Genomic DNA, 14,526 nt, shown 5'->3' with positions numbered 1-14,526 from the left:
AAGGAGAGATGAGAAAGCCTTCTTCAGTGATCAGTGCAAAGAAATAGAAGAAAACAATAGAATGGCAAAGACTAGAGATCTCTTCAAGAAAATTAGAGATACCAAGGGAACATTTTATGCAAAGATGGACACAATAAAGGAGGACCTAACAGAAGAAGATATTAAGATGAGGTGGAAAGAATACACAGGAGAATTGTACAAAAAGGATCTTCATGACCCAGATAGTCTCGATGGTGTGATCACTCACCTAGAGTCAGACATCCTGGAAAGCAAAGTCAAGTGGGCCTTAGGAAGCATCACTACGAACAAAGCTAGTGGCGGTGATGGAATTCCAGGTAAGCTATTTCAAATCTTAAAAGATGATGCTGTTGAAATGCTGCACTCATTATGCCAGCACATTTGGAAAACTCAACATTGTCCACAGGACTGGAACAGATCAGTTTTCATTCCAATCCCAAAGAAAGGCAATGCCAAAGAATGCTCAAACCACTGCACAATTACACTTATCTCACATGTTAGCAAAGTAATACTCAAAATACTCCAAGTCAGGCTTCAACAGTACATGAACCATGAACTTCCATATATTCAAGCTGAATTTAGAAAAGACAGAGGAACCAGAGATCAAATTGCCAACATCCGCTAGATCATGGAAAAAGCAAGAGAGTTCCAGAAAAACATTGATTTCTGCTTTATTGACTATGCCAAAGCCTTTGTGTGGACCACAACAAACTGTGGAAAATTCTGAAAGAGATGGGAATACCAGACTACCCGACCTGCCTCTTGAGAAACCTGTATGCAGATCAGGAAGCAACAGTTAGAACTGGACATGGAACAACAGACTGGTTCCAAATTGGGAAAGGAGTATGTATATCAAGTCTGTATATTGTCACCCTGCTTATTTAACTTATATGCAGAGATCATCATGGGAAACACTGGACTGGATGAAGCACAAGCTGGAATCAAGATTGCCTGGAGAAATATCAATAACCTCAGATATGCAGATGACACCAGCCTTATGGCAGAAAGAGAAGAAGAACTAAAGAACCTCTTGATGAAAATGAAAGAGGAGAGTGAAAAAGTTGGCTTAAAGCTCAACATTCAGATAATTAAGATCATAGAATCTGGTCCTACTACTTCATGGCAAATAGATGGGGAAACAATGGAAATAGTGACAGACTATTTTTTGGGGCTCTCAAATCACTGCAAATGGTGACTGTAGCCATAAAATTAAAAGACTCTTGCTCCTTGGGAGAAAAGTTATGACCAACCTAGACCGCATATTAAAAAGCAGAGACTACTTTGACAACAAAGGTCCATCTAGTCAAAGCTGTGGTTTTTCCAGTAGTCATGTATGGATGTGAGAGTTGGACTATAAAGAAAGCTGAGCACCAAGGATTGATACTTTTGAACTGTGGTGTTGGAGAAAACTCTTGAGAGCCCCTTGTACAAGAAGATCCAACCAGTCCATCCTAGAAATCATCCCTGAATATTCATTGGAAGGACTGATGCTGAAACAGAAACTCCAGTACCTTGGCCACCTGATGGAAAGAACCGACTCATTGGCAAAAACCCTGATGCTGAGAAAGACTGAAGGCGGAAGGAGAAGGGAATGACAGAGGATGAGATGGTTGGATGACATCACTGGCTCGATGGACATGAATTTGAGCAAGCTGGGAGTTGGTGATGGACAGGGAGGCCTGACCTACATCAGTCCATGGGGTTGCAAAGAGTCAGACAGGACTGAGAAACTGAACTGAATAATGTTAAGGAAAATAAATGAAGGTAGTTCAAAAACTTGTAAAAATATCATGGAAGTTAAAAAAGGTTTTAAAGCAAACCATGGTCACTAATTCCTAGTTTAGCGGAGAATGTAATTACTTTGCCACTGACTTTAAATGAGTAGTTGCAAAGTTGTGTTATGTCATCTGCTCTGGATAGGTAAAAAACATCATGTTATACAAAGGTGATGGTATATAGAAATAGACAAGAGCTTATAAATAATTATTTGTAATAATAATAGAATTATTAAAATAAAAATGAAATAGTTGAGAACAAGAACTGTTTGTAATTCAAGGCAAATATTATGGTGCTGGACTTTATAATTTTGAAGTTGGTACACCTTCAACTATAGACGAGTTTCAAGATGAGGTATTGAAATTGAGCAGTAGAATTAGAATAGAAATTAAGAACATTGGAAGTTAAAATTGGTAAAAGTACCAAGCATAATTTTTGCATTTTACTTTATAATTAGCATAACTTTTGATGTCGCCTTGGATGATGGCAATGGTGGAAGCTTAGGTACTATGAGCCACATGTGAAAGTTTTCAATGGATGATGGAAAATACATGGACAGATGTTAGATAGCAACAGCTACATGTCAAAAACAAAGGAAAAACACACTACAAAGGAGTTAATTAGAAAATCAAAGAAGTCATTAGATTTAGATTGGCTTGGCTTTAAGTCTTACCTCTACCACTTGCTGACTATAAAATCTTCGAGACATGGTAATTTTCTCTCCAAAAATGTATGTTAATCCATCTGCAAACTCAAGCAAATTTCTATACAAACAAAATAACATTTTTACCTAGAGGCCATAAAAAGATAATAACAAAGACAAAGAAACTTTCACAACATAAAATTTCAGTTTCTAGTATCCATTTTTCATATAGTAGCATGCATACATATAAAATCTGGTATGAACAATATCCTTCACTGTGGAATTGTATACGCTGATATTCACATCTACAGAATGACTAAGAAAATTATATACAACTAACACATTTTGCTCATTTTCATTCTTGTTAGGACATTTTAGTCTTAAAACCTATCATCCTTTAATTCCAAGGTAAGCAGTTTACTAACTGCCTGAAATTTTAAACAAAAAAAGTTGAAGTTTTCAGCTTCTAATTGTGAAATGTTGTTTTAGAATAAGACTAATATCCTCACTGAAAATAAATCCAATGAGAGTAGAAGGAAAAAACAATATAAAGCAGAAATCAAGGAAAAGAAAACTAATAGTAATTGTCCATTAGAAAAAAATAATTAAAAGCACATTTGTTGATTAAACTGATTTATTGTATGTAAACAATATTTATAATTCAATATATTAAAAAGTTGAAGATTTAAATGTTCATCTGACTTATTGCAGATGAACTATGCCAAAGCCTTTGATTGTATGGATCACAATAAACTGTGGAAAGTTCTGGAAAAGATGGGAATACCAGACCACCTGACCTGCCTCTTGAGAAATCTGTATGCAGGTCAGGAAGCAACAGTTAGAACTGTTAGAACTGTTCCATGTTAGGACATGGAACAACAGACTAGTTTCAAATTGGGAAAGGAGTACATCAAGGCTGTATATTGTCACCCTGCTTATTTATCTTATATGCAGAGATCATCATCTCTGCATCAAGCTGGAATCAAGATTGCTGGGAGAAATATCAATAACCTTAGATATGCAGATGACAACACACTTATGGCAAAAGCAAAGAGGAACTAAAGAGCTTCTTGATGAAAGTGAAAGAGGAGAGTGAAAAAGTTGGCTTTAAGCTCAACATTAGGAAAACTAAGATCATGGCATCTGGTCCCATCACTTCATGGGAAATAGATAGGGAATCAGTGTAAACAGTGGCAGACTTTATTTGGGGGGGGGCTCCCAAATCATGGCAGATGGTGACTACAGCCATGAAATTAAAAGATGCTTACTCTTTGGCAAAAAGTTATGACCAACCTAGACAGCATATTAAAAAACAGAGACATTACTTTGCCAATAAAGGTCCATCTAGTCAAGGCTATGGTTTTTCCAGTAGTCATGTATGGATGTGAGTATTGGACACTAAAGAAAACTGAGCACCGAAGAATTGATGCTTTTGAACTGTGGTGTTGGAGAAGACTCTTGAGAGTCCCTTGAATTGCAAGGAGATCCAACCAGTCCATCCTAAAGGAGATCAGTCCTGGGTATTCATTGGAAGGACTGATGCTGAAGCTGAAACTCCAATACTTTGCCCACCTGATGCAAAGAACTGACTCAAGGGATAAGACCCTGATGCTGGGAAAGATTGAAGGTGAGAGAAGAAGCTGACAGAAGAAGATGAGATGGTTGGATGGCATCACTGACTCAATGGACATGAGTTTGAGTAAACTTGGGGAGTTGGTGATGGACAGGGAGGCCTTGTGTTCTGTACTTCATGGGGTCACAAAGAGTCGTACATGACTGAGTGACTGAACTGAACTGAACTGATTATTGCTGTATTTGTCTAATATATTAGAGAGTGTACATGAACATATAGACATTACTAGAGAACATCAAGGTAATAAACTGAGTAAAGAAAAGTAATTAAATAGAAAATGTGAAAAGAAATGTATGTATTGTTAACTTGTTAAAGTATCATGTGATCTGTTTTCACTGGTGCTTGTTTCCCCCTGTATTCCCCTTTGGGCATATCAAAATTTATGAAGCCTGCTTTGAGAAATCAAATGTTTTTGGGTTGTAAATGACTGTATTTGAATAACTTTACTCTGAATATTTCTTTAATTTATGTCACTTCTGTTATTTAAGTTCTTGAAATTTTCTTGTCCATGGCATTAAAGTTTCTTATATTTACTATTATGTTTCAAATTTCTTCCATTTGTTATTTATCTCTTTATTCTGCCTACTAAAATGGTCAGTGAGCAATTTGTTCCCTTTTCCCTATAGTAACTCTATTACTTGATAATCAATCTTTACCAATTCAGTAATTACATTTTTTCTAAAAATTATATCTCATGACAAATTCCTTCGTAAAAATCTACATATACTTTAGGTGTGCATGCTCAGTCACTTCAGCCATGTCTGACACTTTACGACCCTGTGCACCACGGTCCGCCAGGTGGCATTCTATCTGTGGGATTCTCCAGACAAGAGTACTGGAATGGGTTGTCCTGTCCTCTTCCATAGGATCTTCCTGACCCAGGGATCAAACTCATGTCTCTTGCATTGCAGGTGGATTCTTTACGTGCTAAAACATTGAGGAAGCCCCAAATATATTGTGTATTCATGAGATATTGTTTTTGTTCTCACTTCAAAATCCATATGTTTAAAGCTGTGCTCATTATCTCTTATACCAAACTGACTTCCCTTCCTCCCTACATTTTTTTTTTTTTTTTTATCATAGTACTATGATCATACTAGTTCCCAAGCTAACTATTTTTGGAACAGATATGTTTGATTCCTTCTTCATTTCATTACTTTTATGATGATAATCTAAGCAATAGACTAGTGAAAGGCACTAAGCAGGTCTAGATCAAAGTTAGCTATGATTAGGTGGTTGATGTTGATAAGTCAGTTCACATTATAGCTCTTAATATTATCATACCTGAAACAATGACAGTAGACTAAGCTGCTCTTCAAAGAGCTGACAGTACTTAAATTTTCAATCTTTAATATTTTAATAAAAATAATGGCTTAGTTTTTATTTAATTTAGTTCATCAGAGTTCTTATTTATGGTTAGTATTTGTGTGGGTGGGTGTGTTCTGTTTAGTATATATCCACTTCAAGGTAGGTAGAGTGCATGCCTAAGATTTCTCCTCCATATATATGCCTTGCCAAAATGGGCAAGATATACTGCTAAGTTTACTTTTAGTAGTTTATAGAAGATTTAAACCCATTTAGAATAGTTCTTTATTTATGGAACGTGATCAAGGTTTATTTTTAATAATTATTTAATTAAATACTTGTATTTAAAACACTCTGATCTCTCCATTGTACTCCAGTGATGCTTTGCTATAAAGTCAATTGTTGGTCTATTTTCTACCCTTGCCAGCACCACATTGTTATTCTCTTTCATCTTACACAAAGTTAGCTAACTTATACAAAATGAGATAGTAGAAGTCCAACTTTATCCTTCCTCAGGATTGTCTTGGCTATTTTTAGTCCTTTGACTTTACATATTCATTTTAAGATCAGAGTTTGGAATTTAAAAAACAGTCAAAAAATAAAATGCTTTGCACAATTCCTGATAGGATTTCATTGAAGCTGTGGTAAGTTTGGGGAAAATTGACATTTTTAAAATACTGAAACTTCTATTAAATTATATGGTATAAAAGTTTCTCTTTTCAAATATTTTCAGTTGTTTTTAGTAATATTTTATAAGTTTCTGCAGATACATCTTGCCCATTGTTTCATTAACTTTGCTTCATACTTCTCTCACTACTATCCTCAAACCTACTGGGATCACCTTTTCCCTGTCTTGGATTATATCAGCCAGATATTCTATACTTTTTCCTATTAGTTTTGAAATATTGTAACAGCTTTATATTTCAGTATTAAAAATCAATTATTATTATTATAAATCAAATAATTCATTTAAAAAATTTTCTTTTAGCTAAATTCCAGACTGACTATTGGTTTAAAAGTCCTCAATGACGAAAAAAGTTTCCCTCTTTTCTTTTGATATCCTTAATTTAGGCCCTCTTTTCTCAGCTATTCCTTGATGTACACATTATTCCTCATAGTTGTACTCTTAACTCTGCTTTTGACCAGAGTCTATGACCTTATGTTCCTTACTTCATCAGCCAATTCTGTTTGGTGGGATATTTTCCAGATAAATTAAGCCTGACTACCTTCTTCATTGTGTGTATGGTTTACCTAAAAGAAAAAATACCACAATCTAGAAGAGCAAACCATACTCATTTATGTACTCATTTCTTTTCATGCATTGAAAGCTGATACAGACAGTCCGTGCCATTTGAATTTTCCAGGAGAGAGTCAGACAGGAGTTTCTAGGCCTCTCAAATTTCAAGGACATATGCCAGTTTTTATTGATAATTCCCTTATATTCTCTGCAAGGAATCAATGTAAGAGTTTCTGAAGCTTATCAGGCTTTGACCTAGGGATAAAATACAGATTTCCCTCTTGGATATCATCATTCCCAAAATCTCAAGGACTTGTCTTGATGCTATTTCACTTGGCTTGGAGGTAGACATGAGTGCAAGAATGGAAAGGGAAAGGAAATTGTTTAGCATTCTCTACTCACATCAGTCAATCAATAAGCCTTCTGTTAGCTCTTTAGCCTTCTCTCATATGGACTAGATTTGGGGTGATGATTGCTTAATTAATTTGCCTATCATTTAGCATATCTTACATAAAATTATTAGCAAATTATTGTTAGATAATATATAAAAATTCACACTTAATATCATCTTGTATAGCAAAATGCATAACTCACATTAAATGCTCAATAAATATAGATGCAATAATCATATTATTAACACTCTGAGCTAAAAATAAGTAATCATGTGTATTAGAAAGAAGATGGAATTTAAATTATTTTTACAAAACTTGGTGTTGATCAGGTCAGTTGACTTCTGCTTATCTCAGTTTATGTGTATGAATACACCATCATGCATAACGTGTGTGGTAAACACTGAGCTTCTGTCCACCTATAATGACCTATAATTCCACCCACTATTCAATCAATACAAAATAATTGTTGAGTTTAATTTACCATAACTGTATGGTCAGACAGAAATATAAAAATAGCTTTGTTTCAGTCTTTATCATCTCAAATAGGGATATACTTTCCACTGATGAATGCAGATTCAAATCCCATGAAATCCCATTCAAATCCCAGATTCAAATCCAGGTTCAATGCACGATACTGGATGCTTGAGGCTAGTGCACTGGGACTACCCAGAGGGATGGTATGGGGAGGGAGGAGGGAGGAGGGTTCAGGATGGGGAACACATGTATACCTGTGGTGGATTCATTTTGATATTTGGCAAAACTAATACAATTATGTAAAGTTTAAAAATAAAATTAAAAAATATATATATATACTAAGGGAATCCCAAGCTTATTAACTCATCTCAGTTAGGTCTAGGTTTGTTGAGCATGAGAAACCACTTAGATACACACCAAAGAATAATATATTTAAGTTTAATTGCACATAATACCAAGCCTAGAATGTTTTATTCTAAGACTTGGACATCACTCTTCAGAGTTCCACAGTTAAAGGGTAGTGTCACATTAGGAGATAAGAAACCAAAAAAAGAAACTAGAAATGAAATAAGATCCATTTATACCTTTGTCTCATTTAAATTAAAGGGGTTTCATGCATCTTCTCACAATATTTCATAAGCATTAAATCTCGACAATAGTTGGACTTCTGCATCCTTTGAAGAGAGAGATAAAGCTGAAAGCTGAAATCCATTAACTTAAGCCTCTTGCATTTCTAAAAAAGCAATTCAATTAGTGTTTCCCTAGGATGGTTGATCAAATGAAAACAGTTGTTGAATCCATTAAACACACAGGTCTAAACTATGTCTAGCCACATGTTCACTCTACTGAATGTGTCAGGTATGATGTTCATAGATCCCGGATTTTGATATAACCCAAAGGGAAAAGCCTGTTTCTCTTTGTAACTCAGTGTCACTTCTGAAAAAGTCATTTGTCTTTCTATTGTGCATAAAAATTTAGAGCATTACTAGGAAGCACAATCATATTTTCTTTAGTGTAAGGTGAAATACTTTCCCAAAGTAGGACAGTAATTCAAGTAAAACTCCAAGAAATAATGCATGTGTACTTCCCTTTAAGAAATCTATAGCCCCACATATCTTTAAAAAAATCTCTGATCTACTGAAATGATCTATTCAGAGAAAAGTGTACCCAGATAAAAATCAGACTACTTCTTCTGTTTAACAAAAATTTTCTCAAAACCAAAATACCATGAGATACATGTCTTATTAAGATTCAATATAAAATTCCAGGCAAGCTATTTTTAATTTCATTGAAAATGTCATAATGTCATCGTAAGAACTGAATTTGAGACACAGTTTGAACATAAAAAGGAGTCTTAGCTTTCAGAAGTCCTAGGAGAAGGAGGTCTTTTGGGTGACCTCATTATTCAGTTTTAAATTTAGCAGAGGAAGAACTGACAGAGTAACAAAGACTATGGACAGAAGTGGCAGCAGTGGAAAGCAGAGACTTTTGGAAAGAATAGACTCTGTCATCATAGCAAAGAGCTCAAAACTAGAGGGCCATAGCTAAAATTTGGAGAAATCCAAGGGTTTTGTATATTTTGTCCAGAAATGACAGCATCCCCAGTCTTCTGCTTTCATTTGAGATTGTTTTTTAAAAAATGTATCCAACTTAAACATGCTGATTACAATGATGGAAGAGAATTTGTTAAAATAAAGAAAACATGTTTTTAAAACAAAATTTGAATTCAAATCATGTCATTGGAGTATTATTCTTTTTTAAATGTTATTAATGTTTTAAATTTGAAAACAGTACATGATATAAAATCTTCTGGGGTGGCTTAGACAGTAGAGAATCTGCTTGTGATGCAGGAGACCAAGGTTCGATCTCTGGGTCAGGAAGATCCCCAGGAGAAGGGAATAGCTACCCACTCCAGTATTCTTGGCTAGAGAATTCCATGGACAGAGGAGCCTGGCAGGGGTCACAAAGAGTCAGAAATGACTAAGTGACTAATGTACATAAACACACATATGAAATAAAAACATCCAGATGGGGTCACAAGGAGTCAGAAATGACTAAGTGACTAATGTACATAAACACACATATGAAATAAAAACATCCAGATAAAAAGAAAAATTACTATATTACTGTGATATTTTTGTAAAAATTCAAATTGACATGCTATCTTCATACTTATGCATTTTGAAAAAAAGATTTTATTCTCCCAAATTTACTCTTGGAAGAGCATAATGCACACAACTCTATTTTACCAATATAAAACCTAACAATCAGAGTATTTAAATTATTTAATTTAAAAAATTGTTGGACAAAGACCACAAGTAGGATAGTCTTAGAGATCTTATCAAGTTTAATAGGTTTTGTTATATTCTCTTGGAGAAGGAAATGGCAACCCACTCCAATGTTCTTGCCTGGAGAATCCCAGGGACAGGGGAGCCTGGTGGGCTGCTGTCTATGGGGTCGTACAGAGTCGGACACGACTGAAGCGACTTAGCAGCAGACTTAGCAGTTATATTCTCTAATGGAAATATTCATCATGGAATTGAATTTGAATATTTATAGTTATATGTCTACATACGAACTTCTTGGACTGCATTAAAACTTAGAATGTTTTCTCTTTCAATGCTTGTATTAAAATTAAAACTGATAACCAATTGTACATAAGAATTTTAGACAAATAATAGGTGTCCATTAGAATTTCATAACATAAAATGGAGTGTGTATATTCAATGAAAAGTGCTGCAGGTTTCTAGAAATCAGCTGTTTGTGAATCTCATTTTTTTTTAATATAGCCATGCATGCAGGAGGAGTAGTTACTTATCAGTAGCCCGCCTGAGCATAGCACCTTGCTGGAAACATGGTATATACTTAGTTCAGTTTAGTTCAGTTCAGTCGCTCAGTCATGTCCGACTCTTTGCGACCCCATGAATCGCTGTACACCAGGTCTCTCTGTCCATCACCATCTCCCAGAGTTCACTCAAATTCATGTCCATCGAGTCAGTGATCCCATCCAGCCATCTCGTCCTCTGTCGTCCCCTCTTCTTCCTGCCCCCAATCCCTCCCAGCATCAGAGTCTTTTCCAATGAGTCAACTCTTCACATGAGGTGGCCAAAGTACTGGAGTTTCAGCTTTAGCATCATTCCTTCCAAAGCACACCCAGGGCTGATCTCCTTTAGAATGGACTGGTTGGATCTCCATGCAGTCCTGGGGACTCTCAAGTGTCTTCTCCAACACGACAGTTCAAAAGCATCAATTCTTCTTCGCTCAGCCTTCTTCACAGTCCAACTGTCAACATCCATACATGACCGCTGGAAAAACTATAGCCTTGACTAGACGGACCTTTGTTGGCAAAGTACTGTCTCTGCTTTTCAGTATAATATCTAGGTTGGTTATAACTTTTCTTCCAAGGAGTAAGTGTCTTTTAATTTCATGGCTGCAGTCACCATCTGCAGTGATTTTGGAGCCCAGAAAAATAAAGTCTGACACTGTTTCCCCATCTATTTCCCATGAAGTGATGGGACCGGATGCCATGATCTTCGTTTTCTGAATGTTGAGCTTTAAGCCAACTTTTTCACTCTCCACTTTCACTTTCATCAAGAGGCTTTTTAGTTCCTCTTCACTTTCTGCCATAAGGGTCGTGTCATCTGCATATCTGAGGTTATTGATATTTCTCCCAGCAATCTTGATTCCAGCTTGTGCTTCTTCCAGCCCTACGTTTCTCATGATGTACTCTGCATACACTCTCAAGGGGAATTTAAAAAGTGATTAAAAAGTAAAAGATTATAATCAACCAAATGAAGGGTGGCCTGTATTTGAAACCAAGTTTACATGAAGATGTTCATGAAGCGGTTACATGGAAAAAAATCAGAATTATATGTCAGCCAATAGGAGTGTTGCATCCTATAGAAAACAATGAAACAAAGAAACTTTAGATTTTTTTTAATGTGAAAGGTTCTTTCTGTTTATAGTTAATCTCAAAGCTACTTGTTTCCTGATTTAAAAAAAAAAAAAAAAAAAAACATTGGTTCACTCCAAAACAAACCAGAGAGCCAATACTGATAAGTCAGAAGAAAAATTAGGAAGCATGACTGGTAGCATCAATTCTTGTTAAGTAGATGCAACTTGGCACTTTGAAAAAAAAAAAACAGAAAGAAACAAAATTACTTAAATTTAGCATTTTGTAAATCTGTGCAAAACAGAATAGCAGTGTGTGGATCTAAAAAGGATTAAAATAACAGAACACTCTGCAGACATGAAACTGAGAATTCTTTGAAAGTGATATTATAAGTCTAAACACAAAGAATTTTTCATCACAACATATATTCCTTACAACATCCTCGAGGAGAATCAATAAAAACAAAGGAAAATAAGTTCACTTGTCTAAGACTCCTATTATTTCCAAATCTGAGGAGGTTTGTTGTATTACTATCAATACCATAAAGTAAGAGATCTTAAAAAATGATCAGATTTTAAGACAAAAATATCATTGGGGATAAAAGACATTTTATTTTATTATTATTATTTTTTTAAGTACCAAGGATCTTTATTCTTAGGTCTGATATTTAATCTGTGGCTGCAGATAATATGTCACTATTTAGAGAATAAAAGGTCCCATTATCTTCATTCAAGTCTTCAGCCACAAAGTTACACCTTATTCTCATACAAGATAAGGGTTGGTAGGGGATTAAGGAGGTACACTGAGGATAAAAGCAAAAGGGAACAAACACTTTTACAAGCATATCGTCCCAGTCACCGTGAAGGTTACGTTTTGGGTTAATTTACAAAAGTAGTGACAGAACCATGATTTCAGTGAAAATCAACATGTTATACCTTTTAAAAAACCAGAAATACTACGTCAGGCAAGCATGCGAAATTCAGAGTATAAAAAAACGCAAGGGCTGGCTGCCCAAACAGGTATTTCCCTCAGAAAGAGGGATTTGAAAATGCTGCACAGAACCACAGGAATTAGAAGCTGAATTAGCACACCCATTTCCTCAGTTTATATATGAGGCAAGTGGGCAGACATTAACTGGTAAAGCTTACTCAGCCAGATTAAGAATGTATAGACATCCAATTCCTGGTGCCATCCGCAACTACATGTATCTAAAATACAAGGAGGTAAATATCCAGAATACATCAAACCCACTGATTTAAAGAAAACATTTCAAGGGAGGGGGTGAAGTTGTTATTATAGCATAGCAGCACATTACACATATTTAAGAGATTAAATGGAAAGAAATAATCTCTTAACCCTCAGTTTTGATCAACACAAGTTTCCAGCCAACTTTCTGATGTAGAGCAAAACAAGTATATTCTTCAATTTTCTTCTACATTTTTGGGGGCCTATCTTTCAAAACTGAGGACCGGGTATTTTTAACGTAAGTAATGGGATGTTATATGTACATTCTAATCACACATTTTAAGAATAAACAAAATGCGTATTTCAGTAATTCATAGTGTATTTATAAAATGAAAAGCTCTCTATCAAAATACACTTTTCACTGGGAAAAATAAATAAAACAGACAAATGGATCTACACAAAGTAAAAATTAACTTTGGTAGACTTCACTGTGGAGGACAGTCCATAACAAGCTTATCTGCCCTTACTCCCCCAGAGCCGATCATCTTCTGAGTTAAGATTTTAAAAATATGTTTTAATTGAGATCATTATGTTGACATTTGTTTCTCATTCCACATCATCTTCAGCCAAGCTCTGAGCACTTACAATTCTCTGACTAATTGTTGGGAGCTTAGTCAGAAGCATCTGGAACACTGGTGGCGGAAGAGTTTGTTGCAATACTTGCAGTAACTGCTGTGGCTGTCCACACACAGCAATCCCATTTGTCAGATGGTCCACACCCTTCTCATATTCACCTTGAGCTAGTAATTCTTCACCAAGCTGTATTTCTTCTAGAAAGAATTTCTGAACAGCTTCAGCATCTTTAAGGTCAGGTAACTTGAAAAGCCCAGCTCTCTCCTTGGCAAGCTTCTGTTTCTTTCTTCGTTCTCGCAGCCTGTTCTTGAAGTTGGGGTCACTCCGTCTCTTGCGGTCGAAGTAAATGCAGTAACCGATGAAAAGGGCCCCGCACACGCCGGCGGCGATGGCGCTGTTCCGGCCCACCATCTTCTCTCCACCGAGGAGCCGGGTCGGCTGCGGCGGGGCCCGCAAAGAAGCCGTTGACCGCGAAGCCTCGGATCCGAGTGCGCGGCTCAGTCCAGACGCCCGCCGCCCTCCGCGAGGGACCAAAAGACATTTTAGAATGTGAAAGGGTTAATTTATATCAGGAAGATATAAAACTTATGAATATACGTGCATCTAACAAAAGAGCCCCAAAATGTATGAAACAGAACCTGGCAGAACAGGTTGAAATAACAGGTAATTCAACAATACTACCAAAAGACACAAATAATTCCATTCTAAAAATAAGTAGAAGGTAGACAAAAAAATCTGTAAGTGTAAATATTGTTGTTGTTGTTCAGTCTCTCAGTCATGTCTGACTCTTTGTGACCCTATGGACTGCAGCATGCCAGGCTTCTCTGTCCTTCACCATCTCCCAAAGTTTGCTCAAATTCATGTCGATTGAGTTGGTGATGCCATCCAACCATTTCATCCTCTGCTGCCCGCTTCTCCTCTTGCCTTCAATCCTTCCCAGCATCAGGCTCTTTTCTAATGAGTTAGGTGTTCACCTCAGGTGGCCAAAGTATTATATTTTCAGCTTCACATCAGTCCTTCTAATGAATATTCAAGACTGATTTTCTTTAGGATTGACTGGTTTGATCTCTTTGCAATCCAAGGGACTCTCAAGAGTCTTTTCCAACATCACAGTTCAAAAGCATCAATTCTTCAGTGTTCAGCCTTCTTTATGGTCCAACTCTCACGTCCATACATGACTACTGGAAAAAGCATACCTTTGACTATATGGACCTTTGTCAGCAAAGAAATGTCTCAGTTTTTTTTATGTGCTGTGTAGGTTTGCCATAGCTTCTCTTCCAAGGAGTAAGCACCTTTTAATTTCATGGCTGCAGTCACCATCTGAAGTGATTTTGGAGC

General features: G+C 36.2%; 1 protein-coding gene across 1 annotated transcript; it reads right to left on the bottom strand.

Annotated features, from left to right (window-relative positions):
• Positions 1–12,916: 12,916 nt before the first annotated feature.
• Positions 12,917–13,713, bottom strand: LOC138987525 (mitochondrial import receptor subunit TOM20 homolog). The gene has a single exon (XM_070368779.1). It carries the CDS (start codon positions 13,597–13,599, stop codon positions 13,162–13,164), a length of 438 nt encoding a protein of 145 aa, XP_070224880.1. The 5' UTR covers positions 13,600–13,713; the 3' UTR covers positions 12,917–13,161.
• Between the last annotated feature and the right edge of the window lie 813 nt (positions 13,714–14,526).

This window comes from Bos mutus, chromosome 4, assembly GCF_027580195.1.
Source record: "Bos mutus isolate GX-2022 chromosome 4, NWIPB_WYAK_1.1, whole genome shotgun sequence".
NCBI lineage: Eukaryota > Metazoa > Chordata > Mammalia > Artiodactyla > Bovidae > Bos > Bos mutus.
This window is presented reverse-complemented; position numbering and strand designations above follow the sequence as displayed.